Genomic DNA, 27,776 nt, shown 5'->3' on the forward strand with positions numbered 1-27,776 from the left:
GTGAGTCGTTTGAAAGACGGCGTGATCTGCCGTCTAAAGGGACACGGTTGATTCATATTGAACTTCCATTAAGTTGGAAGTCTTACGTTTTTTTTAAAAACAGTTAAATCGACGTAGCAGAGGCCGAGGTATCCTCATTAGTCCCTATTTTTCTCCTGCGAGTGCTTGAGACTACGCTTCCCATGATGCATCTCAATGCCGACTGACAAGACGCCCTCACGTCTTTTAAATTAATTCATAAAGTTTGTTTCGACGCATGTTTTACATTAAAAGGATAAAAAGTCCCGGAAATTTCCTCCTCAATGTTACACGCCGACTCATCAGATGCTAACGCTAACCTAGCTAGCAGAGGCGTTTCCAGGCTTGAATCCATTGTTTTTTTATTTCATATTGTTCAGGCGCTGTGCGGACCACTTGGTAGAAGAAGGCCGTAGCTCCATAAATTCAACAACAACTAATCTGTGTTTGAATTGACAGTGGAGTAGAGCTAATAGCATTAGCAGCACCGCTAACGGCTAACGAACAAAGGTTCCGTTGCATTATGATGCGTTCAGGCTCTCACTATCGGGGCGAAGGCAAATTATAACGTTATCGTGATGTGTTTTGAATGTAATCTCGTAGAAAATGTTGTGTTGGTAGAGGAAACATGGATAAATGTATAGATATTTGAGATGAATTATGAGCTGGTCAACTTCCTAACACTAGCTAGCAGCGTATTACACATCATTAAAGCTTCTAATGATAAGATGTGTTTTCATCCATGAAAATATACAAAGTTTTATTTCTTTATCTTTTGGATTGTTTGTAGGAAAAAATGACCATAACAAAGTAATAAGATAGCATTTAGAAATGTGTAGCCTTGAAGGCCATAAATCAAACAAGGGGATCGATATCGGCCAATACGGATCAATAAGACTGACATGTGATACGATCCAAGCAGTCAGTCTTTTGAACCGTTTTTTAACCCACAATGCACCTGTGACTAACTGAGAAAGGCCGGGCCGGTTTGTGTAAAACGACATAATTGGAGACGTCGGCCATGCGTGTTGGACTGTTACCTTTATGGACGTCGCAAACCCCCCCCCCCCCCCCCCCGAGGCGGTGATGAGCTTCAGCCGCCGCTGTTACTCATCACCTCCCCCCCTCCCCCCCCTCCCCTCCTCTCCACATCACTTTGGCCTCTCGCTGTTAAACCTTCTCTGGTGACACTCTGTCGTGTCGCCATGGCCTCATTCGTCTCATTTTCCCACCCTGATCTCAATAAACCTATTTTTTTCCTCCCCACCCCCCTCCTTTTGCCCCTCTAACCCTCTGTCTGCCGCTCCAGGCCAGTCCACCTATGGATCAGCTTCCTCACCAGGAAGCCGAGGGATTCACCGAGTGCATCGACTCGACCGACATCCCCGCGGAGTGCAGCCGGGCGACGCTGTAGGACATCGGGGAGGGGGGAGGGGAGAGGTGTGTGTGGGGGGGTCAGGGGTCGAACCCTGAGGTCGAGAAGGTCTTTGCAGGGAGGGGGAACCGGGGCCTTCGAAAAGGAGGAGGACGCCCTCAGTGACGGGGGTCAAAGATGATGACGGCACATGTGAAGCTGAGGAGGGAGAAGGGCAGCCTGGCCGAGTACGAATCGCAGATGAAAGGTAGGTGTGTGTGTGTGTGTGTGTGTGTGTGTGTGTGTGTGTGTGTGTGTGTGTGTGTGTGTGTGTGTGTGTGTGTGTGTGTGTGTGTGTGTGTGTGTGTGTGTGTGTGTGTGTGTGTGTGTGTGTGTGTGTGTGTGTGTGTGTTTGGTGCGTGCCATACTGTACTACGAGGGTGTATTTATAGCCAGTATTAGTGATGCTGTCTCCTCACATCCAGTCCGCTTCGGGCCGTGTGCTCACACAGACGAGTAAATAGGGAGGCGGGAGGAGAGCTGGGAAGAAAAGAACGAGAGAGAGAGAGACAGAGAGAGAGAGAGAGAGCGCAAAGCTAAGCCGCGGTTATTTGAGAGAGCAATGTTTTTTTTAGCCTTTTCAAAGCGAAATGCAGCTTGTGTGTACAGTGCACGGCCTCGTGTACTTGTGTTATTACAAGCTAGTAACTTGTTTTATTACAAGCTAGTAGCTTGTGTTATTCGTCTATCCGCTCCATCGCCTCCAGCGAAGGGAGGAGGAGCGCCCGCCATGTGTGGAGTCGATCAGATGAACAGTTCCTCGTGACAAAGACAAAGAGTCCTTCCTTCCTCCAGGCTAAAGAATAGATTCACTGGAATACCTGTCCTCTTTCTCCCCTCGTGTCAGACCTGCGGACCCAGCTGACGGACCAGATCAAGATCTTGGACTCCCAGGTGGACGTGAAGCAGCAGCAGCTCTCCGACCTCTCCGAGTTCCTCCGGCGCCGAGGCGACATCGAGGCCGAATACGCTCGCGCCCTCGACAAGCTCACCGAGCGCTTCACCCACAAGACGAAGAAGTGAGCGCTCGCCCGGTGTCTCTTCCGCCTCTCGCCGGTTCTCCAGGTGATGCGTCGGCCGTCTTGTGCTCTGCAGGAAGGAGCAGTGGGGTCAGTCGGTGTGCCAGGTCTGGTCCGTGCTGCTGACTCAGACTCGTCTGGAGAGCCGGGAGCACGCGGCGCTGGGCGACACCTGCTGCAACACGCTCACACAGCAGCTGGCCCACGGCACCGAGGACACGCACCGGCTGCACAAACGGGTGAGCGGCTCCTCGGTGGAGGGCCCCCTGCTGGCGGGAACGGGTGTGACTCCTGTCCTTTGGATGGCGACCGCCCGCCTGGGTGCCCCCAGGTTTCGTCTGGTAGATGCAACATGATGAAGGGCCCTCTGGGCTGGCCTTTCAGTGGAGAAAACATGCTGCAGGGTTCTCTAGAGTATCAACCATTGGAGAAAACATGATGAAGGGGCGTATAGGTGTCTCTTCTATTGGAGAAAACGTGACAAAGTGGCGTATATGTTTACCTTCTATTGGAGAAAACATGACGAAGAGGCCTTTAGGTTTACCTTTCATTGGAAAAAACATGATGAACTGGCCTATAGGTTTACCTTCTATTGGAGAAAACATGATGAAGGGGCCTATATGTGTCTCTTCTATTGGCGAAAACATGATGAACTGGCCTATAGGTTTACCTTCTATTGGAGAAAACGTGACAAAGTGGGGTATATGTTTACCTTCTATTGGAGAAAACATGACGAAGAGGCCTTTAGGTTTACCTTTCATTGGAAAAAACATGATGAACTGGCCTATAGGTTTACCTTCTATTGGAGAAAACATGACAAAGTGGCGTATATGTTTACCTTCTATTGGAGAAAACATGACAAAGAGGCCTTTAGGTTTACCTTTCATTGGAAAAAACATGATGAAGGTGCCAATATATTCCCTTCCATTGGAGAAAACATCGTAAAGTTGCCTAAAGGTTTCCTTCCATTGGAGAAAACATGGTGAAGTGGTCTATCGGGTGCTTTTCCAGTAGAAAAAACATAGTGAAGTGCCATCTGTCCTTCCAGTGGAGAAAACATGATGACGGGTCTTCTTATGGTAGATAAATCATGATGAAGGACCCTCACCTTTCTGGTGTAGAAAACATGATGAAGTGCCCTTTAGGGTGCCTGTACAGAAGAAAAAACATGATAACGTGACCTTCCAGTGGAGAAAACCAGGTGCAGTAGCTGCCTATATTATATGATTATCCAAAGTAATGAAGATGTGTATGTCCCAAAACGTCCAACGACGGAGGGGGGAGGGGCCTACGAGGTTTGCCCAGAAGCTGAGTGAGGAGGGAGGGGCTTACTAGTTTTACCCAGAAACTGAGTGAGGGGGGGAGGGGCCTACGAGGTTTACCCAGAAGCTGAGTGAGGGGGGAGGGGCTTACTAGTTTTACCCAGAAGCTGAGTGAGGAGGGAGGGGCTTACTAGTTTTACCCAGAAGCTGAGTGAGGAGGGAGGGGCTTACTATTTTAACCCAGAAGCTGAGTGAGGAGGGAGGGGCTTACTAGTTTAACCCAGAAGCTGAGTGAGGAGGGAGGGGCTTACTAGGTTTACCCAGAAGCTGAGTGAGGGGGGGAGGGGCTTACTAGGTTTACCCAGAGCTGAGTGAGGAGGGAGGGGCTTACTAGGTTTACCCAGAAGCTGAGTGAGGAGGGAGGGGCTTACTAGTTTTACCCAGAAGCTGAGTGAGGGGGAGGGGCTTACTAGGTTTACCCAGAAGCTGAGTGAGGGGGGAGAGGCTTACTAGTTTTACCCAGAAGCTGAGTCGTGTGTTAACTATTGAATGTGAAAGTATTAATAAGATAATTTGAATCCAACGCAAGCCTTTCCCGTCACGTTGTCGTTACTGCAGAGCAAAGAGGTCGGCATCCAGATGCAGGACGAGCTGCTGAAGGTCACCACTGAAATGCAGACGGTGAGCGCGTCCATAGATTGTGGTTTCTCTGCATGCGGTGATGCAACAGGAATAAAGCGACTGACGTGGAGCCTCCGTTCTGTGCGTGCCACCGAAGGCCCTGAAGACGTACAACCAGTACCACACCGACTGCCTGATCGCCGAGGGGAAGCTGAAGGAAGCCGAGCGGTTGGAGGAGAGACACACCGGCAAGTCATCCGAGCTCGGCCTCGGCCAATCGGGAGGGCAGAGGCGGAGCTCCGTCAAGAAGATGGAGAGATTGATGGAGAAAGTGAGTGTGTGTGTGTGTGTGTGTGTGTCGCAGGAAGTCTTGAACTCTTTTTTCAAAGCATTTCCTGTTGTGTATCGACTTCTGTGAATGCGCTCTGCGGTATCTTATCCTCTCTTTCCTCCTGTGTGTGTGTGTGTGTGTGTGTGTGTGTGTGTGTGTGTGTGTGCACAGCGGCACGGCAGGGTGCAGGAGAACCAGCTGAAGTGCACCAAGGCTCGTAACGACTACCTGCTGAATCTGGCGGCGGCCAACGCGGCCATGAACAAGTACTACCTGCAGGACATCAGCACGCTCATCGACGTGAGGGAACACCGGCGTTGTGTCTGTGTGCGCTTGTGTGAACCCTTTATGTGACACTATTAGTGTCTATAAATAGATGTCTCTCTTTTCCACACCATAACCATAAAAAAAGATAAAATCTTTCTCCCCATGCCTCTCTGTTTTCGCCTCTTCATTTCCTGTCTCCCAGTGCTGCGACCTGGGTTTCCATCTGTCCGTGGAGAGGGTGATGAACTGCTACCTGGCCAGCAGAGGGCGCATCCAGAAGACGGAGGAGTCGGGCCTCAAGCAGCTGGAGGCGGCCGTCACCTCCCTGGACCAGGGCGGGGACCGAGACGGGCTGCTGCAGCAGCACGACGCCGCCTTCTGCCTGCCCTTCAGGTTCAGCTACCACCCGCACGAGGGAGACCAGGTGGGCCACCACCGACTGGAGGGGGGGGGGACACCGACAAGAGAAAAGCAACATCATGTTGCATGCACGCTGTATTTAGAACACGGATGTGGAACCGAAGCTGTCATATCATCTGTGACCTCATTGACCCAAAACTGTGTTTTTTACCTTTTTTTTAGAGGTTGCTGGTCGACTGCTGACCCCCCGATGTTGTGTGATTTTGGTGAAAGTATGAATGCTTTAGCCTCATACGGGTCCATTAAACTATTAAACTATATAAAGTATGAATGCTTTAGCCTCATACGGGTCCATTCAACTATTAAACTATATAAAGTATGAATGCTTTAGCCTCATATGGGTCCATTAAACTATATAAAGTATGAATGCTTTAGCCTCATACGGGTCCATTACACTATTAAACTATATAAAGTATGAATGTTTTAGCCTCATACGGGTCCATTACACAATTAAACTATATAAAGTATGAATGCTTTAGCCTCATACGGGTCCATTAAACTATTAAACTATATAAAGTATGAATGCTTTAGCCTCATACGGGTCCATTACACTATTAAACTATATAAAGTATGAATGCTTTAGCCTCATACGGGTCCATTACACAATTAAACTATATAAAGTATGAATGCTTTAGCCTCATACGGGTCCATTAAACTATATAGAGTATGAATGCTTTAGCCTCATACGGGTCCATTACACTATTAAACTATATAAAGTATGAATGTTTTAGCCTCATACGGGTCCATTACACTATTAAACTATATAAAGTATGAATGCTTTAGCCTCATACGGGTCCATTAAACTATTAAACTATATAAAGTAAGAATGCTTTAGCCTCATACGGGTCCATTACACTATTAAACTATATAAAGTATGAATGCTTTAGCCTCATACGGGTCCATTAAACTATATAAAGTATGAATGCTTTAGCCTCATACGGGTCCATTACACAATTAAACTATATAAAGTATGAATGCTTTAGCCTCATACGGGTCCATTACACTATTAAACTATATAAAGTATGAATGCTTTAGCCTCATACGGGTCCATTACACAATTAAACTATATAAAGTATGAATGCTTTAGCCTCATACGGGTCCATTAAACTATTAAACTATATAAAGTATGAATGCTTTAGCCTCATACGGGTCCATTACACTATTAAACTATATAAAGTATGAATGCTTGAGCCTCATACGGGTCCATTAAACTATATAAAGTATGAATGCTTTAGCCTCATACGGGTCCATTACACTATTAAACTATATAAAGTATGAATGTTTTAGCCTCATACGGGTCCATTACACTATTAAACTATATAAAGTATGAATGTTTTAGCCTCATACGGGTCCATTACACTATTAAACTAAATAAATTATGAATGTTTTAGCCTCATACGGGTCCATTAAACTATTAAACTATATAAAGTATGAATGCTTTAGCCTCATACGGGTCCATTACACTATTAAACTATATAAAGTATGAATGCTTTAGCCTCATACGGGTCCATTACACTATTAAACTAAATAAATTATGAATGTTTTAGCCTCATACGGGTCCATTAAACTATATAAAGTATGAATGTTTTAGCCTCATACGGGTCCATTAAACTATTAAACTATATAAAGTATGAATGCTTTAGCCTCATACGGGTCCATTAAACTATATAAAGTATGAATGCTTTAGCCTCATACGGGTCCATTAAACTATATAAAGTATGAATGCTTTAGCCTCATATGGGTCCATTAAACTATTAAACTATATAAAGTATGAATGCTTTAGCCTCATACGGGTCCATTAAACTATATAAAGTATGAATGCTTTAGCCTCATATGGTCCATTACACTATTAAACTATATAAAGTATGAATGTTTTAGCCTCATACGGGTCCATTAAACTATTAAACTATATAAAGTATGAATGCTTTAGCCTCATACGGGTCCATTAAACTATTAAACTATATAAAGTATGAATGCTTTAGCCTCATACGGGTCCATTACACTATTAAACTATATAAAGTATGAATGCTTTAGCCTCATACGGGTCCATTACACTATTAAACTATATAAAGTATGAATGCTTTAGCCTCATACGGGTCCATTACACTATTAAACTATATAAAGTATGAATGCTTTAGCCTCATACGGGTCCATTAAACTATTAAACTATATAAAGTATGAATGCTTTAGCCTCATATGGGTCCATTACACTATTAAACTATATAAAGTATGAATGCTTTAGCCTCATACGGGTCCATTACACAATTAAACTATATAAAGTATGAATGCTTTAGCCTCATACGGGTCCATTAAACTATATAAAGTATGAATGCTTTAGCCTCATACGGGTCCATTACACTATTAAACTATATAAAGTATGAATGTTTTAGCCTCATACGGGTCCATTACACTATTAAACTATATAAAGTATGAATGCTTTAGCCTCATACGGGTCCATTAAACTATTAAACTATATAAAGTAAGAATGCTTTAGCCTCATACGGGTCCATTACACTATTAAACTATATAAAGTATGAATGCTTTAGCAGCCTCATACGGGTCCATTACACTATTAAACTATATAAAGTATGAATGTTTTAGCCTCATATGGGTCCATTACACTATTAAACTATATAAAGTATGAATGCTTTAGCCTCATACGGGTCCATTAAACTATTAAACTATATAAAGTATGAATGCTTTAGCCTCATACGGGTCCATTACACAATTAAACTATATAAAGTATGAATGCTTTAGCCTCATACGGGTCCATTACACAATTAAACTATATAAAGTATGAATGCTTTAGCCTCATACGGGTCCATTACACTATTAAACTATAAAGTATGAATGTTTTAGCCTCATACGGGTCCATTACACTATTAAACTATATAAAGTATGAATGCTTTAGCCTCATACGGGTCCATTACACTATTAAACTATATAAAGTATGAATGTTTTAGCCTCATACGGGTCCATTACACTATTAAACTATATAAAGTATGAATGCTTTAGCCTCATACGGGTCCATTAAACTATATAAAGTATGAATGCTTTAGCCTCATACGGGTCCATTACACAATTAAACTATATAAAGTATGAATGCTTTAGCCTCATACGGGTCCATTACACTATTAAACTATATAAAGTATGAATGCTTTAGCCTCATACGGGTCCATTACACAATTAAACTATATAAAGTATGAATGCTTTAGCCTCATACGGGTCCATTACACGATTAAACTATATAAAGTATGAATGCTTTAGCCTCATACGGGTCCATTACACTATTAAACTATATAAAGTATGAATGCTTTAGCCTCATACGGGTCCATTACACTATTAAACTATATAAAGTATGAATGCTTTAGCCTCATACGGGTCCATTACACTATTAAACTATATAAAGTATGAATGCTTTAGCCTCATACGGGTCCATTACACTATTAAACTATATAAAGTATGAATGTTTTAGCCTCATACGGGTCCATTAAACTATTAAACTATATAAAGTATGAATGCTTTAGCCTCATACGGGTCCATTACACTATTAAACTATATAAAGTATGAATGCTTTAGCCTCATACGGGTCCATTACACTATTAAACTAAATAAATTATGAATGTTTTAGCCTCATACGGGTCCATTAAACTATTAAACTATATAAAGTATGAATGTTTTAGCCTCATACGGGTCCATTACACTATTAAACTATATAAAGTATGAATGCTTTAGCCTCATACGGGTCCATTAAACTATATAAAGTATGAATGTTTTAGCCTCATACGGGTCCATTAAACTATTAAACTATATAAAGTATGAATGCTTTAGCCTCATACGGGTCCATTAAACTATATAAAGTATGAATGCTTTAGCCTCATACGGGTCCATTAAACTATATAAAGTATGAATGCTTTAGCCTCATATGGGTCCATTAAACTATTAAACTATATAAAGTATGAATGCTTTAGCCTCATACGGGTCCATTAAACTATATAAAGTATGAATGCTTTAGCCTCATACGGGTCCATTACACTATTAAACTATATAAAGTATGAATGTTTTAGCCTCATACGGGTCCATTAAACTATTAAACTATATAAAGTATGAATGCTTTAGCCTCATACGGGTCCATTAAACTATTAAACTATATAAAGTATGAATGCTTTAGCCTCATACGGGTCCATTACACTATTAAACTATATAAAGTATGAATGCTTTAGCCTCATACGGGTCCATTACACTATTAAACTATATAAAGTATGAATGCTTTAGCCTCATACGGGTCCATTAAACTATTAAACTATATAAAGTATGAATGCTTTAGCCTCATATGGGTCCATTAAACTATTAATCTTTATTAAAAGTATGAATGCTCATCCGTCCGTAACGAGATCCGTGGCCGTAGTCAAGTTCATATTCATTCCTTTTACCTTTTCAAAATAAAAGTCTGATTTATCTTCTAGAGAGGAAGCCTCTATACATTCTTCATACACAACAATATCCTCGAGGCGGACACCACAACCAAAAATGCAAACACAAAGCAAAACAATGAACCTTCCACCGGGTTATTTACACTGATATTTATGCAAAAAAGAAATTTGCCTTCAAACTGGTGTTTTTTAAAAAGATTTTTGAAGAACCCCATCTCTCTCAGAAAGAAACAGCATCCCAGTGGTCAGGCCTTGACAACGGAGTTATTTTGTGTGTTTCAGGTGTGCGAAGTGAGTGCGGAAAGCCAGGTGAGATACGAGCTGGAGACCCGCTTCCAGCAGCTTCAGTCTCGACTCGCCGCCGTTACCTTGGAAACGGAGGAGGTCAGCAGAAATATTCCCACTTCCTGTTATTCAAGAGAAATAAAAAAATGTTATCCAGGAAACAAATGACCCGAATGAACCAAACCGACGTCTCTCGTCCTCAGGTCAGTAAAACTCTGAAAGCCACACTCGCGGCCCTGCTGGACAACATGTGTGAGAGCGACTGTAACCCCTCCCCCGACGTGCCCAGCAGCCTATCGCATGAGCCGCTCGGAGGAAACGCCGCCCCAAAACTTACCCTCGCCAAGCGGCGAGCCAATCAGCAGGAGACTGAGACCTACTACTTCACGGTGAGCCGTTGCCGCTGGCCGGAGGCGGGGACCGCTGCTCTACGAGTAGAAGGGGTGGGATTTCAACAGAGTTTCAGAAACTGTTGAAATACTCGATGAAAACTCGAGTAATTTGTTGTTTCTTTGGTCGTAGAAAGTGAAGGACTTCCTCATCAGCAGCTCTCTGACCTTCAAACTTCAAGCCAAACACGACCTTCTACATGACGCCATACAGAAAGGTACTATTGTACAACATGATGATAACGATATAAGATCTCACGATGATATCGTCAGACTCGCCGGTTAAAATGGAAAAAAATCTAAATCGATCCAGCACAAATTACATTTTTCGCTTCAAAATCTGGTGCCTACATTACCCACAATGCAACTGGTGCAGCCAAACAGCTCAGAGATTTAGGTTTGTTGTGCTAGTAACTTTTAGCCATGGCGAAAGGGGTGAAGTCTGGTTGTATAGAAGTCTATGCGTCATGTGTTAAAGCTGCATTTTCCCTCCTAACCACCAGGGGGCGACTCCTCTGGTTGTATAGAAGTCTATGTGTCATGTGTTAAAGCTGCATTTTCCCTCCTAACCACCAGGGGGCGACTCCTCTGGTTGTATAGAAGTATTTGTGTCATGTGTTAACGCTGCATTCTCTCTCCTGACCACCAGGGGGCTCCTCTGGTTGTATAGAAGTCTATATAGTGACTCTACTTCTCTTGATGTATTCCCAAAGTAAACATTGTAAACATGAGTTTATGTCTCAGTCTCTAGTTTCAAGTCTTCTTCTCTACAGCATGATGTCATCATTTATACTTTATGGTCATTTAGAGTAGAAAAGACCATAAAGATGATGCTTTGGGGGCGGGGCTACAAGGTGATTGACAGGTCGCCCCCGTCTCTAAGTCATTCCACATATGGAAACGGGCGTTCATTGGCTGGGATCAAAACCAATGGGATGAATTCGGGGCTTCGTAACATCCACAAACCAATCGGTGACGTCACGCCGACTCAAGTGACATCACTCGAGGCCATTCATCTCGAGGCCTGCAGACTGACTGATGTTTGGTACCGGTGGATATTGTTTGCCTCACTCTGTCCTTCTGTCTCCCTTCCAGCCGAGGCCGTGGACACCGACCCCTCCAGGTAAACAGAGTCTTCATGTTGGGCCGCTGTGAGAGGCGTAGAGGAAACAGAGGAAAACAGATGAAACCAACTCAATTCAACCATGAATGACATTTTGTTCCTCAATGTGTCCTCGCTCGGCGCCGTGCGACGAGAAGCAGACTCGTCTTTGCTTTGTCGGATTTCCAAATGGCATTTTGCATTTTACTATCATTATATTTCCCAGAATGCAATGTGCTCGGTCAGTGCGCGTTCGGAAGTCCAGACCCGTTTCCCAATTCTGCCACACACTCTTCACCACAGACATACTCTCCTACATACAGGTAACACACACTCACACACACACACACACACACACTCACACACACACACACATGCAAATAAGAAAGCTAAATAAGCATCCCCTGCCTCTACCTCGTTTCTGATTGGCTGGCGCTGTTGCTCCGCCCCTCAGGAGGAGTGATTTGGTAAATCCCGTCACACCGAAGACGAGGACTTGGCGGGGGCTTCTTGCGGCACATGCACGCGGCGTGCTTCCATGTGTATGGCGACGCTTCTAGGTTATTGCTGGCTTTTACCTCCTTTAAACACTCCCCCCCCCCCCCTCTTTCTCCTCCTCCTCCATTTTATCTCTTCCTCTCTTGGCGAAGAGGATTAAAATGCACCGGCCTCTTTGTTGCCTCCTCTCTCAGCTCCTCTTCTCCAGAGCGCCTGTGCTTATTGTGCGCCTCCTTCCACTGCTCCTCAATCTCATTTCCTGTTCTGCCTTTTTTATGACCCGTGCTTCTTCTTCTTCCTCTTTTTGCTCTCTCTCTCTCTCTCTCTCTCTCTCTCTCTCTGCTGCGCTCGGTTGCAGGAGAAGAAGGAGAATGTCTCGGACGCAGGTAGCAAACCCCGACTGTGACTTCTTGGAGGCCCTGGGCGTTTTTTATGGGTTTAACAACCACCAAGAGGCCCAATAAATATACTGTTTAGCCTAGCTTAGCACAAAGACTGGAAACAGCTAGCCTGGCATTATATATATATTTATATATATATATATTTATATATTTAAATATATATATATATATAACATCATTTCATATCATCAACATTCCCAGTTGATGCTAATGTTGTGTGAAGTGTTATCTCTCAATATGCAAATGAGGCATTATGTTACAGACATTCCCAGATTGGAAATCTGAACTCTTCAAAATCCTTCATAATTTCTATTAGAATAAATAAAATCTGAAAATAGTCACCAAAAAAAGTTATATAAATTAGGCTTCATGAAAAAAACCCTCTGTTAAAAAAAGAGAGTTGTATTTACCGTTAGAAAAAACGTTATATAAAATGTAAAAAAACAGGGTAAAAATAAAGAATATTTAAAACGTTGAAAAAAACGTTGAAAAAAAGTAGTTTTTACCATTAAAAAAAGTTGGAAATAAATAATATTTGTTTTTACCGTTTAAAAACCCGTTAAAAAAGAATTGTTTTAAAAAAACGATCAAAAAATAGTTTTTACCGTAAAAAAAAAAAAAAAGCACTTTTTAGGGTAATTTAGGAAACATCGACTATACAGATGCAAATATACAAAGCAGCTAAATGTATATTGCTATAAATGTTTGTTCCCTTCTTGCTGATGATTATCATGATGACCTTGGACGCCGTCTTTATTAGCATCATCTTCATCATCATCATCTCATCTCTCCTTCTCATCTCCTGTCTCCAGAGCTCTGGGCAGCAGATTCCTGTGGTGGTTGAGAGCTGCATCCGTTTCATCAACCTTCACGGTGGGTCTGCAACGTGTGTGTAGTCTCCTGTGTGTACCTGTGTGAACATGCATGTGTGTTGTCTCTGTGTGTAACCTGTGTGAACATGCATGTGTGTTGTCTGTGTAACCTGTGTGAACATGCATGTGTGTCTCCTGTGTGTACCTGTGTGAACATGCATGTGTGTTGTCTCTGTGTGTAACCTGTGTGAACATGCATGTGTGTAGTCTCCTGTGTGTAACCTGTGTGAACATGCATGTGTGTAGTCTCCTGTGTGTAACCTGTGTGAACATGCATGTGTAGTCTCCTGTGTGTAACCTGTGTGAACATGCATGTGTGTAGTCTCCTGTGTAACCTGTGTGAACATGCATGTGTGTTGTCTCCTGTGTGTAACCTGTGTGAACATGCATGTGTGTAGTCTCCTGTGTGTACCTGTGTGAACATGCATGTGTGTTGTCTCTGTGTGTAACCTGTGTGAACATGCATGTGTGTAGTCTCCTGTGTGTAACCTGTGTGAACATGCATGTGTGTTGTCTCCTGTGTGTAACCTGTGTGAACATGCATGTGTGTTGTCTCCTGTGTGTAACCTGTGTGAACATGCATGTGTGTAGTCTCCTGTGTGTAACCTGTGTGAACATGCATGTGTGTAGTCTCCTGTGTGTACCTGTGTGAACATGCATGTGTGTAGTCTCCTGTGTGTAACCTGTGTGAACATGCATGTGTGTTGTTTCTGTGTGTAACCTGTGTGAACATGCATGTGTGTAGTCTCCTGTGTGTAACCTCTATGAACATGCATGTGTGTAGTCTCCTGTGTGTAACCTGTATGAACATGCATGTGTGTTGTCTCTGTGTGTAACCTGTGTGAACATGCATGTGTGTAGTCTCCTGTGTGTAACCTGTGTGAACATGCATGTGTGTAGTCTCCTGTGTGTAACCTGTGTGAACATGCATGCGTGTAGTCTCCTGTGTGTAACCTGTGTGAACATGCATGTGTGTAGTCTCCTGTGTGTAACCTGTGTGAACATGCATGTGTGTAGTCTCCTGTGTGTAACCTGTATGAACATGCATGTGTGTAGTCTCCTGTGTGTAACCTGTATGAACATGCATGTGTGTAGTCTCCTGTGTGTAACCTCTGTGAACATGCATGTGTGTTGTCTCCTGTGTGTAACCTGTGTGAACATGCGTGTGTGTAGTCTCCTGTGTGTAACCTCTGTGAACATGCATGTGTGTTGTCTCCTGTGTGTAACCTGTGTGAACATGCATGTGTGTAGTCTCCTGTGTGTAACCTGTGTGAACATGCATGTGTGTAGTCTCCTGTGTTAACCTGTATGAACATGCATGTGTGTAGTCTCCTGTGTGTAACCTGTGTGAACATGCATGTGTGTAGTCTCCTGTGTGTAACCTGTATGAACATGCATGTGTGTTGTCTCTGTGTGTAACCTGTGTGAACATGCATGTGTGTAGTCTCCTGTGTGTAACCTGTGTGAACATGCATGTGTGTTGTCTCCTGTGTGTAACCTGTGTGAACATGCATGTGTGTAGTCTCCTGTGTGTAACCTGTATGAACATGCATGTGTGTAGTCTCCTGTGTGTAACCTCTGTGAACATGCATGTGTGTAGTCTCCTGTGTGTAGTCTGTATGAACATGCATGTGTGTAGTCTCCTGTGTGTAACCTCTATGAACATGCATGTGTGTAGTCTCCTGTGTGTAACCTGTATGAACATGCATGTGTGTAGTCTCCTGTGTGTAACCTGTGTGAACATGCATGTGTGTAGTCTCCTGTGTGTAGTCTGTATGAACATGCATGTGTGTAGTCTCCTGTGTGTAACCTGTATGAACATGCATGTGTGTAGTCTCCTGTGTGTAACCTGTGTGAACATGCATGTGTGTAGTCTCCTGTGTGTAACCTCTGTGAACATGCATGTGTGTAGTCTCCTGTGTGTAGTCTGTATGAACATGCATGTGTGTAGTCTCCTGTGTGTAACCTGTGTGAACATGCATGTGTGTAGTCTCCTGTGTGTAACCTGTGTGAACATGCATGTGTGTTGTCTCCTGTGTGTAACCTCTATGAACATGCATGTGTGTAGTCTCCTGTGTGTAACCTGTGTGAACATGCATGTGTAGTCTCCTGTGTGTAACCTGTGTGAACATGCATGTGTGTAGTCTCCTGTGTGTAACCTGTGTGAACATGCATGTGTGTAGTCTCCTGTGTGTACCTGTGTGAACATGCATGTGTGTAGTCTCCTGTGTGTAACCTCTATGAACATGCATGTGTGTTGTCTCCTGTGTGTAACCTCTATGAACATGCATGTGTGTAGTCTCCTGTGTGTAACCTGTGTGAACATGCATGTGTGTAGTCTCCTGTGTGTAACCTCTATGAACATGCATGTGTAGTCTCCTGTGTGTAACCTCTATGAACATGCATGTGTGTAGTCTCCTGTGTGTAACCTGTGTGAACATGCATGTGTGTAGTCTCCTGTGTGTAACCTCTATGAACATGCATGTGTGTAGTCTCCTGTGTGTAGTCTCCTGTGTGAACATGCATGTGTGTAGTCTCCTGTGTGTAACCTCTATGAACATGCATGTGTGTAGTCTCCTGTGTGTAACCTCTATGAACATGCATGTGTGTAGTCTCCTGTGTGTAACCTCTATGAACATGCATGTGTGTAGTCTCCTGTGTGTACCTGTGTGAACATGCATGTGTGTTGTCTCTGTGTGTAACCTGTGTGAACATGCATGTGTGTTGTCTCCTGTGTGTACCTGTGTGAACATGCATGTGTGTAGTCTCCTGTGTGTAACCTGTGTGAACATGCATGTGTGTAGTCTCCTGTGTGTAACCTGTGTGAACATGCATGTGTGTAGTCTCCTGTGTGTAACCTGTATGAACATGCATGTGTGTAGTCTCCTGTGTGTAACCTCTATGAATATGCATGTGTGTAGTCTCCTGTGTGTACCTGTGTGAACATGCATGTGTGTAGTCTCCTGTGTGTAACCTCTATGAACATGCATGTGTGTAGTCTCCTGTGTGTAGTCTCCTGTGTGTACCTGTGTGAACATGCGTGTGTGTTGTTGCGTCAGGCCTCCACCACGAAGGGATATTCCGAGTTCCCGGGTCACAGAGGGAGGTCAACCACATCAGAGACGCTTTTGAGAGAGGTGGGTGGAGTTTTGTTTTCACCCGCAATCCTTTTTATGTGCAAGAAAACAAAGTTCAACGACACATCCCCCCCCCCCCCCCCCCACAGGAGAGGACCCTCTGTCGGACAGCGAGTGTGACCTGGACTCTGTGGCCGGTGTGTTGAAGCTCTACTTCAGGGGCCTTGAGCCTCCCCTCTTCCCCTACGACAGCTACTCCCAGCTACTGGAGTGTGTCCGTAAGTACCCCCCCCCCCCCCACACCCAGCTGATGCTTATATTGTATTAACGTCACGCGCAATAACTGTCATAACCAAAAAAGCTCTAAATAGGTCCTTGTGACGATCTCGTCGTAGAGGAACCTATTATTATATTTCGATGAATTCTTCTTCTTATGATTGTCCACTATGTGTTCTTGACATTTGGGGGGCTTTATCATATCCCAAAAGTTGAATATCAGGACCGGTGAAAAACACGACATTTTGGGGTCTCGCATTTGGGCACAACATTTTTTTCTACAGCGCCCCCTACAATATATTTTTGTTCAAAAGGCCACGCTTTTTTCACCCAATGACCGATTCTCTTTAAATTTGGCAGAGATGTCCACTTGGACCTGTTATACAAAAACTATAATTATAGCCATAAGCTCCGCCTACTTAGATTTTTCCACCATTTTTAATTTTGTAAGAAAAACATGTTCTTTCCATCTCTTCCTGAACGCTGGGTCCGATTCCTATGAAACTTTCTGTGGTTCATCATTGGTTCAATCTCATCGAACCTCCTTTAAATCGTGTTAATATCTCATTGCGTTCAGAAAATACGGACCAATGAACTTCTAAGGGGTGTGGCCTATTATGTAAAGACACATGCTCATTTCAAACAGGTTCCTACGTTGCTGGACATTTGTAAGAAAAAAAATAGATATATATAAATAAATATATATATATAAATAAATATATACAGATATATATAAATATATATGTCCATAAGACATCCTACTGTCATGAGGTGTCACGGATGTCGCAGCGAGAGAGGACCCAAATGCCGACATAACTTCTGCAAAACCAATATTTAATTTCCACAAACTAGACAGAACGACAAAACGCAGACCAAACAGTACGAAGCCACACTGGGAATGAGACCAACAGGGTTTACATACACAGGCAGGCGGAGGTGATTGGACAACGGGGAACGAGACACAGGTGGACACAATGAGGGCGGGGCCAGCAATCACACAGAAGGAACCAATCAGGACCAGGGCAGCCAATCACAGGGAGACAGACGACACGAGGACTTCAAAACAAGACACAAAACGAGACACAAACTCCAGATCCTGACACCTACGACCTGCTGTCTGGGGAGCGAAGCGGTCGCTACTTGACAGATTCTGCACACACAAAGTCACTTCCACTTCCTCTCCCGTCTCCCTCGCCGCTGCAGGCCCAGTTCTGTTTTCCAACACAGAGTGTGAGTCAGCGTCAGCTCGCCGGGTTGTGAGCCGGGCCGCCGGGTGTTTACTCCCCATAAATGTTTGTGCTTCCCGTCAGCTGCAGAGTAAATCAACCTCAGGAGTTTAGGTATTTGCTTTAAAGTCTGAACCTCGAGGGCGTCACGTCGTCGAGAGTTTATGGCGAAACTTTGAAGCTTCAAACATTCAAGAATCTTTCCTCATAATAAGAAGAATCCTTTTCATTTATAAAGCGCTTTTTAAGTTATTTAAAGATTACATTCACACACCGGAGACACAGCTACGGGGAGCAACTCAGGGGTTAAGTGTATTTGCTCAAGGACACATCGACTAGGGCGGGGGATTTGAACCGCAGACCCCCTGGAAATCTGAACGGTTCAAAATCCTTCTGAATTTCTATTAGAATAAAGAAAATCTGAAATAGTCAATTCTAATTAAAGAAAATGAAAAAGTGATATAAATTAGGCTATATGAAAAAAAACCTCTGAAAAAAAGAGTTGTTTTTACCGTTAAAAAAACGTGACATAAAATGTTAATAGAACCCCGTTAAAAATATATATATATATTGTCTTTACCATTTTTGTCCTTGTCTGATTGTTATGTAATTTTTATTTATTAGTTGTTGTTTTTGGTTGTCTGGTGTAACTCGTAAAAACTTAAAATAAAATGATTGAATGAAGAAGAAAAAACGTGAAACCCCCTGACCTGCTGACCTCTGACCCCTCCCGCTCCGCTCCTCCAGAGATCGAAGGCGTGTCGGAGAAAGACGCCCAGATCAAAGCCGTCATCTCCACGTTCCCGCGGCCGCTCCTCATCGTGATGCGCTACCTGTTCGCGTTCCTCCATCAGTAAGACGCCACGTGACGCGCAGGTAGCGGTTTTTTTAAACCGATGAGATATAAAAGTGTATAATCCATTTATTTAGCGTGTCTCAGTACAGCGACGAGAACATGATGCAGCCCTACAACCTGGCCGTGTGCTTCGGGCCCAGCCTGCTGAGGGGGCTGGACTCCGACGACGCCGTCGCCCAGCAACCGCAGGTCAACGACCTGGTCAAGACCATGATCCTCCAGCACGACGGCATCTACCCCGGCCAATCGGAGCTGCCGGGCCCCGTCTACGAGAAGCACATGACCCTGGAGCAGGAGTACTGGTGAGCGGGGGAACGTCGTTTTACGGAACGTCTTTTTTAAATTATCCGACAAATATAATTGAATAATGAACATTTATTGTTAAATGAATGAAATGGAGGCTACAGATAATTAAAAAGCATGAATACTAATTATTTAGGGTGGGTCATCTTCACTTATTTATTTCTGTCAACCTCACGCTGGTCATGAGTTTAAGACAAAGATGGCTCTGTGTTCTTCACGGATATTTATATATATATATATATATACATATATATAAATATATATATACATATTTATATGTATATATATAATATACTGTGTGTCTCTCAGCGTTGTGAGGGGTTAAAGGTCGTGTGTGAAATGTGGCGTGACATCTGAACTGAGCTGTGACCACTTTGGTTTTTCTGCTCGTCTGCAGTGAACCAATCACAGAGGAGGGAGACGGAGAGGCGGAGCATCTGCCCAGTGAGGACGGTGAGGACACACACTCACACACACATGCAGAAACAGACACACATACACAAACACACATTCACACACACACATACACACACCTACACAAACACACACAAGTACACATTGTGACTGTGTGTGTGTGTGTGTGTGCAGAGTGGGAGGCGGTGGCCATGTTTGACTACTCGGCGAGGTCTCTGGCGGAGCTGTCCTTCAAGCAAGGGGAGCTGCTCATCCTGCACAGCAAGGCCTCCTGTGATTGGTGGAGAGGCGAAGTGGGCGGGGTTAAGGGTCTCATCCCTCACAAGTACATCAGCGTGCTGGAAGGGTGAGTGACCCTCATTGGTTGCAAAAACACAACACATGGTGACGTCCGAAGATGGCGACGGTGACGTCACAATGACGACGCCCACTTATTGTATACAGCTGTTGTAGAGTTGATACATTGTTACATTGTTACATTGATACATTTTATTTATTTGTCATTATTTTGTCCACTCGCTAGAGATTTCTGCATCATCTTCAAAATGTTCGTTGTGAACTATATTATGAAAATGTGTTTCCTCTTCCTCCTCCCAGATCAGAGCGAGGAGGGAAGAGAGAGGACGGAGGAGGAGGAGGAGGAGGAGGAGGCGGCAGCACTGGAAACCTAACGACAGATGATCCACAGATGAAGAACACAACCCGGTACACACACACACACACACATGCACACACACATACACACGTGTACATGCACACGCACACACTCACTCACGCACACACACACGAACACACAAATATACACGCATGCACATGCACACACACACTGACACACACTCGCACACACACACCCACCCAAGCACACGCATGCATACACACACTCACTCACACACACACATGCACACACACTCACAGATAGTAATACCCACTTCCATATACTCTCATGAAAGCAAGTGAGTGTCTTAGTAAAGTTGGTGTGTGTGTGTGTGTCTCCAGGATGCGGGTGAACAGCGACAGCGCCTCGTTGCCAGGGAGACAGAGAGGGAGCGACGGGAGCGCCGGTCAAAAGCCGCCGACGTCTCCCGCCACGCGACACCTGCCCGTGTAAGACTCACACACACCTGGATGTGCTGCATGACATATACATACACACATATACACACATATACACACATATACATATATATACATGTATATGTATATGTGTGTATAAAGAGAGAAGTATAGGGGATACATATTGTGTAGAAAGATTCAACATGAAGGGAAACAACATCCCCTTTGATACTGTGAAGCAGGTAATGAATGAGCAATAGATCATAATACTTTATATATTATATATATTATAGTATTTTATACTATGTGTGTTTTAAGGGGTCGCTGGTATCGGCAAACCCACGGACGATCATTTCAGCTCAGCTGTGTGTTGCTTGTTGTTTACTCCTTCAGCTCATTGTTTATTTACATCCCACAACTCTCACACTCTAGTTCAGCCTCACCGCTCTGGTTTTGAGGCCAAAACAAGAGCTAAAAGAGACAAAACAGAGATAAACTAGAATGGGCACTCGGTAGAGCGCATACCTTCACATATCACAAGATTGGGCATTGAATTATGAACATATTGGCATTAGTTGCATGCCAATTGGCTAGAAATTGACCGTGCTATGGTAAAAAGAAGATTTTGACCTTTTCATGACCTTGACCTTTGACCCGATCAATCCCAAAATATAATCAAATGGTCCCCAGATAATAACCAATCATCCCACCGAATTTCATGCGATTCGGTTTAAAACTTTTTTTGTTATGCGAGTAACACGCAATACAAATAAATAAATACACGGCGATCAAAACATAACCTTCCGCATTTTCACTGCGAAGGTAAAGAGACCAAAACAGAGCTAAAAGAGACAAAACAGAGCTAAAAGAGACCAAACAGAGATAAAAGAGACCAAACAGAGATAAAAGAGACAAAACAGAGACAAAAGAGACCAAACAGAGATAAAAGAGACCAGAGGTAAAAGAGACCAAACAGAGATAAAAGAGACCAGAGATAAAAGAGACCAAACCGAGGTAAAAGAGACCAAACAGAGGTAAAAGAGACCAAACAGAGGTAAAAGAGACAAAACGGAGGTAAAAGAGACCAAACAGAGGTAAAAGAGACCAAACAGAGATAAAAGAGACCAAACAGAGGTAAAAGAGACAAAACAGAGGTAAAAGAGACCAGAGGTTAAAGAGATAAAACAGAGGTAAAAGAGACCAAACAGAGGTAAAAGAGACTAAACGGAGATAAAAGACACCAAACGGAGATAAAAGAGACCAAACGGAGGTAAAAGAGACCAAACGGAGATAAAAGAGACCAAACAGAGGTAAAAGAGACCAAACAGAGATAAAAGAGACCAAACATAGGTAAAAGAGACCAAACCGAGATAAAAGAGACCAAACAGAGATAAAAGAGACCAAACAGAGGTAAAAGAGACCAAACAGAGATAAAAGAGACCAAACCGAGGTAAAAGAGACCAAACGGAGGTAAAAGAGACCAAACAGAGGTAAAAGAGACCAAACAGAGATAAAAGAGACCAAACAGAGGTAAAAGAGACAAAACAGAGGTAAAAGAGACCAGAGGTTAAAGAGATAAAACAGAGGTAAAAGAGACCAAACAGAGGTAAAAGAGACAAAACGGAGATAAAAGAGACCAAACGGAGGTAAAAGAGACTAAACGGAGATAAAAGACACCAAACGGAGATAAAAGAGACCAAACGGAGGTAAAAGAGACCAAACGGAGATAAAAGAGACCAAACAGAGGTAAAAGAGACCAAACAGAGATAAAAGAGACCAAACATAGGTAAAAGAGACCAAACCGAGATAAAAGAGACCAAACAGAGATAAAAGAGACCAGAGGTAAAAGAGACCAAACAGAGATAAAAGAGACCAGAGATAAAAGAGACCAAACCGAGGTAAAAGAGACCAAACAGAGGTAAAAGAGACCAAACAGAGGTAAAAGAGACAAAACGGAGGTAAAAGAGACCAAACGGAGGTAAAAGAGACCAAACAGAGGTAAAAGAGACCAAACAGAGATAAAAGAGACCAAACAGAGGTAAAAGAGACAAAACAGAGGTAAAAGAGACCAGAGGTTAAAGAGATAAAACAGAGGTAAAAGAGACCAAACGGAGGTAAAAGAGACTAAACGGAGATAAAAGACACCAAACGGAGATAAAAGAGACCAAACGGAGATAAAAGAGACCAAACAGAGGTAAAAGAGACCAAACAGAGATAAAAGAGACCAAACATAGGTAAAAGAGACCAAACCGAGATAAAAGAGACCAAACAGAGATAAAAGAGACCAAACAGAGGTAAAAGAGACCAAACAGAGATAAAAGAGACCAAACCGAGGTAAAAGAGACCAAACGGAGGTAAAAGAGACCAAACAGAGGTAAAAGAGACCAAACAGAGATAAAAGAGACCAAACAGAGGTAAAAGAGACAAAACAGAGGTAAAAGAGACCAGAGGTTAAAGAGATAAAACAGAGGTAAAAGAGACCAAACAGAGGTAAAAGAGACAAAACGGAGATAAAAGAGACCAAACAGAGGTAAAAGAGACTAAACGGAGATAAAAGACACCAAACGGAGATAAAAGAGACCAAACGGAGGTAAAAGAGACCAAACGGAGATAAAAGAGACCAAACAGAGGTAAAAGAGACCAAACAGAGATAAAAGAGACCAAACATAGGTAAAAGAGACCAAACCGAGATAAAAGAGACCAAACAGAGATAAAAGAGACCAAACAGAGATAAAAGAGACCAAACCGAGGTAAAAGAGACCAAACCGAGGTAAAAGAGACAAAACGGAGGTAAAAGAGACCAAACGGAGGTAAAAGAGACCAAACAGAGGTAAAAGAGACCAAACAGAGATAAAAGAGACCAAACAGAGATAAAAGAGACCAAACAGAGGTAAAAGAGACCAAACAGAGACAAAAGAGACCAAACAGAGATAAAAGAGACCAAACAGAGGTAAAAGAGACCAAACAGATATAAAAGAGACCAAACAGAGGTAAAAGAGACCAAACGGAGGTAAAAGAGACAAAACGGAGGTAAAAGAGACCAAACAGAGATAAAAGAGACCAAACAGAGGTAAAAGAGACAAAACAGAGGTAAAAGAGACAAAACAGAGGTAAAAGAGACCAGAGGTTAAAGAGACAAAACAGAGGTAAAAGAGACAAAACGGAGATAAAAGAGACCAAACGGAGGTAAAAGAGACTAAACGGAGATAAGACACCAAACGGAGATAAAAGAGACCAAACGGAGGTAAAAGAGACCAAACGGAGGTAAAAGAGACCAAACGGAGATAAAAGAGACCAAACGTAGGTAAAAGAGACCAAACCGAGATAAAAGAGACCAAACTGAGATAAAAGAGACCAAACAGAGGTAAAAGAGACCAAACAGAGGTCAAAGAGACCAAACAGAGGTAAAAGAGACAAAACAGAGATAAAAAGAGACCAAACAGAGGTAAAAGAGACCAGACAGAGGTAAAAGAGACCAAACAGAGATAAAAAGAGACCAAACAGAGATAAAAAGAGACCAAACAGAGATAAAAAGAGACCAAACAGAGATAATAGAGACCAAACAGAGGGAAAAGAGACGAAACAGAGGTAAAAGAGACCAAACAGAGATAAAAGAGACCAAACAGAGGGAAAAGAGACCAAACAGAGATAAAAGAGACCAAACAGAGATAAAAGAGACCAAACAGAGGTTAAAGAGACCAAACAGAGATAAAAGAGACCAAACAGAGGGAAAAGAGACCAAACAGAGATAAAAGAGACCAAACAGAGGGAAAAGAGACCAAACAGAGATAAAAGACACCAAACAGAGGTAAAAGAGACCAAACAGAGATAAAAGAGACCAAACAGAGATAAAAGAGACCAAACAGAGGTAAAAGAGACCAAACAGAGATAATAGAGACCAAACAGAGGGAAAAGAGACGAAACAGAGGTAAAAGAGACCAAACAGAGATAAAAGAGACCAAACAGAGGGAAAAGAGACCAAACAGAGATAAAAGAGACCAAACAGAGATAAAAGAGACCAAACAGAGGTTAAAGAGACCAAACAGAGATAAAAGAGACCAAACAGAGGGAAAAGAGACCAAACAGAGATAAAAGAGACCAAACAGAGATAAAAGAGACCAAACAGAGGGAAAAGAGACCAAACAGAGATAAAAGACACCAAACAGAGGTAAAAGAGACCAAACAGAGATAAAAGAGACCAAACAGAGGTAAAAGAGACCAAACAGAGGTTAAAGAGACCAAACAGAGATAAAAGAGACCAAACAGATATAAAAGAGACCAAACAGAGGTTAAAGAGACCAAACAGAGGTTAAAGAGCTCTCAGTGAAAGAGGTTCAGAGTTTCCTGCGTCCGTCTCCTCAGGCGTTGACGTCGTGCCCTCTCCCTCGTCTTCAGGTCTCAGGAGCGAAGGCACACGCTGGACACGGTGCGGCAGGCCGGCTTCAGGCCGGACAGACCGGCCTCTGGCCAGGCCGACAAACCGGCCGCGGACAAGGTGGGTCAGCCCGAGTACTTTGGGACTCCAGAGACCTCTGGACCTCTTCATTTAAAACAACAACAACAACAACAACAACACACGTTATGTTCTCCTGTTGTTATGGAACACAGGAGAGAGAAACTGTTTTAATAATTCATATCAAACCATGTGAAACACCAGAGGAACAGAGCCTCAACCTTCAAGATGAAGACGCTGTCATTATAACTCTCTCTCTCTCTCACTCTCTCATCTCTCTCACTCTCTCTCACTCTCTCCATCTCTCTCTCACTCTCTCTCTCACTCTCTCACTCTCTCTCTCATCACTCTCTCACTCTCTCTCTCATCACTCTCTCTCTCTCTCTCATCTCTCTCACTCTCTCTCTCACTCTCTCCATCTCTCTCTCACTCTCTCTCTCCCTCTCTCTCTCACTCTCTCTCTCATCACTCTCTCACTCTCTCTCTCTCTCTCCATCTCTCTCTCTCACTCTCTCCATCTCTCTCTCTCAATCTTTCCCTCACTCTTAATCTCCCTCCCTCTCTTCCTTTCTTTCTATCTCTCTTCCTCTCGCTCCCTCTCCTCTTCTTTCTCCTTCTCTCTCTCTTCCTCTTTCCCTCTCTCCATCTCTTCCTCTCTCTCTCTCTTCCTCTTTCCCTCTCTCTCCATCTCTTCCTCTCTCCCTCCCCATCCTTTTCTCCCTCTCCCTCTCTTCCGTTCTCTCTCTCTCTCTCTCTCTCTCTCACTCTCTCTCTCTCTCTCAGGACATGATCAGCCGTCAGATGAACTCGGTGTTCAAGGAGCTCTTGTCTCGCCAGCCGCCGCCCCCCCCCCTCGCCGCCCCTCCTGCTCCCTCTTCCTCCTCTTCCTCCTCGTCCTCCTCTCTTCCTCAAACTGCCCCCGCTGCCAAAAAAGTCGTCTTCGGCCTCAGAGGACGGACCCTGTTCCGGCCGGTGGACTAAGAGAGAGGGGGGGGGGGGATCTGAGTCTCTGATTGGTTGTTTAACGTCGATTACGATGAAGACGTCGATACGTTTGGTGAAGATGTTGATATATTTTTCTGCTGTTTGCGCCGCCGCCGTCTCGTCGTGCCGGTGCCGTGTTGCTGTCCGTGTGTCCGTCCCGCTTCGCGTGTTCTCCAGCCTCATGTGGGGGTTCTCTTCTTCTTTAGTTCTCACCAGACTGACTTTTTAAAGCGGTTGCCATGTGCGTACGCTGCCCCCTAGTGGCGGGTTCTGAGATCAGCTCGCCTGAGATCGAATCAAAGAAACCTGCAGCTCCTCACCGTCGTTTCGCTTGAAAAGATCCGGAAGGTTTGAGATCTGCGTGTTATATTGGTGTTTAATATCCGATCCACGCAATGAATAAACTGTGTAATGTAAAGAAATTATACGAAAGACATTTTAAAACTAAAAGAAACTTGATTTAATTGGATGTGATTTTTAAACGGACATATTTAAATCAATATTTTTGCGATATTTGGTGTAATTTCATAAATCACGTTCAACAATAACAATGTTTACCTCCTGTCTAAGGATTAATATTAAACAAGGAGGACGTACTGATGAAAACCGCTTTAATAAAAAAGAAAACACGTGATATAAAAAGGGGAAAACTGGCATTATTTTATTTGTTTTAACTTTCATGAAATTTTTTTAAATGTCCAAAACTAATTTCTAGCGAAATTTAATCATAACGATAAGAATAATAATTTATTAATCACGATGTCACAGATGATTGTTTAATTTAGATTTATTACACAGTTTATTCATGTGAATATTTATTTCGCAATGATTCATTTAATACAGAAGATTTTTGGCGCGCCGTATAAACGTTAGCCGGGGAGACCGTGAGCGGTACTTTATAGCAGCATGCGGCGTTCACACACACACACACACACACAGAAAGCACATTCCCATTCATATGTGATACTCGGCCTGATACGCAGGCCAGAACTCAGGGCTTCGTTAGCGCCGGACTAGCTCAGGTTTAGCTTCAAGAAGGACCGCGTAGGACTAACTCTGGACTCGCTCCTCGACTGGAAGCACGTGCCCGAGCCTCGGAAAAACCCAAAAGGCCCCGACGCCCGAGAGGATTCAGCGACTAAATAAAATTAAACTGTGAACGCGGCGCGCTGTGGAAACTCTTCACACGCCTCATTGTTTCAGGCCTTATTCACTCTGAAAGCATTTACATTGTCCTCGTGCCCCCCCCCCCCCTCTCTCTGTTGTGTTTCAGTTCTGGAAACATAGAAAGTAGAATCTTTTTTATTTGTATTATTTTGTTTTCTGATTTCTGCTCTGTGGTTGAAACACACCCTGTTATTCTGGATCACTGTTTGATGATGTCACTAAATTTACTGTGTCCAACTGTGTATGTGGTGGTAAAAAAATGAATTCAATAAAGATGATTAAGTGATGGAAGGGTTGTCGGTGTATTTTCACGAGTATGTTCCAGAAACGGCGATGACAGAAATCTCCTCAGGTTCAGGCTCAATTGGAAACGACAGAAAGCTCTCCGTATATATTAAACTTCTACAAGCTTTTTAGCTCATAAAACTGTAAATATAACAGTCAGAGTCACATAGGCCATAAAGGGGAGGCTTTAGGGGCGGGGCTACCAGGTGATTGACAGGTCGCCGAGTGAGAGAGTGAGAGAGAGTCATAGAGTGAATGAGTGAAGTTATTGTGTCTGCATAATGTGAATCCATATGAAATGCTTTCCATATAAAACCAATTCATACGAATTATTTGCATCATTATTATTA

At 43.2% G+C, this 27,776-nt stretch overlaps 2 protein-coding genes across 3 annotated transcripts; one reads left to right on the plus strand and one right to left on the minus strand.

Moving 5' to 3' along the window:
* The first annotated feature begins 1,498 nt into the window (after window positions 1-1,498).
* Window positions 1,499-27,428, plus strand: arhgap4b (Rho GTPase activating protein 4b). 2 transcript variants are annotated; one of them, XM_056422047.1, is made up of 23 exons: window positions 1,499-1,640; window positions 2,280-2,451; window positions 2,528-2,690; window positions 4,332-4,394; window positions 4,492-4,665; window positions 4,837-4,965; window positions 5,135-5,356; window positions 10,068-10,169; window positions 10,274-10,459; window positions 10,593-10,677; window positions 11,555-11,582; window positions 11,788-11,884; window positions 13,273-13,333; window positions 16,392-16,469; window positions 16,559-16,687; window positions 18,659-18,764; window positions 18,842-19,069; window positions 19,468-19,523; window positions 19,659-19,830; window positions 20,082-20,189; window positions 20,481-20,588; window positions 24,933-25,032; window positions 25,774-27,428. In XM_056422047.1, exons 1-23 carry the CDS (start codon window positions 1,571-1,573, stop codon window positions 25,969-25,971), a joined length of 2,835 nt encoding a protein of 944 aa, XP_056278022.1. In that variant the 5' UTR covers window positions 1,499-1,570; the 3' UTR covers window positions 25,972-27,428. The 2 variants fall into 2 exon arrangements, with proteins under 2 accessions (XP_056278022.1, XP_056278023.1); XM_056422048.1 differs by lacking the exon at window positions 11,788-11,884 and adding an exon at window positions 12,418-12,445.
* On the minus strand, window positions 13,312-15,837 carry LOC130198934 (zinc finger protein 320-like). Its single transcript, XM_056422049.1, has 4 exons — window positions 15,723-15,837; window positions 15,530-15,685; window positions 13,977-15,415; window positions 13,312-13,370 (listed from the first exon to the last, which is right to left on the minus strand). The coding sequence occupies exons 1-4, from the start codon at window positions 15,814-15,816 to the stop codon at window positions 13,329-13,331; spliced, it is 1,731 nt and encodes a 576-aa protein (XP_056278024.1). The 5' UTR covers window positions 15,817-15,837; the 3' UTR covers window positions 13,312-13,328.
* Window positions 27,429-27,776: the final 348 nt, after the last annotated feature.

Source organism: Pseudoliparis swirei, chromosome 9, assembly GCF_029220125.1.
Source record: "Pseudoliparis swirei isolate HS2019 ecotype Mariana Trench chromosome 9, NWPU_hadal_v1, whole genome shotgun sequence".
Lineage (NCBI taxonomy): Eukaryota > Metazoa > Chordata > Actinopteri > Perciformes > Liparidae > Pseudoliparis > Pseudoliparis swirei.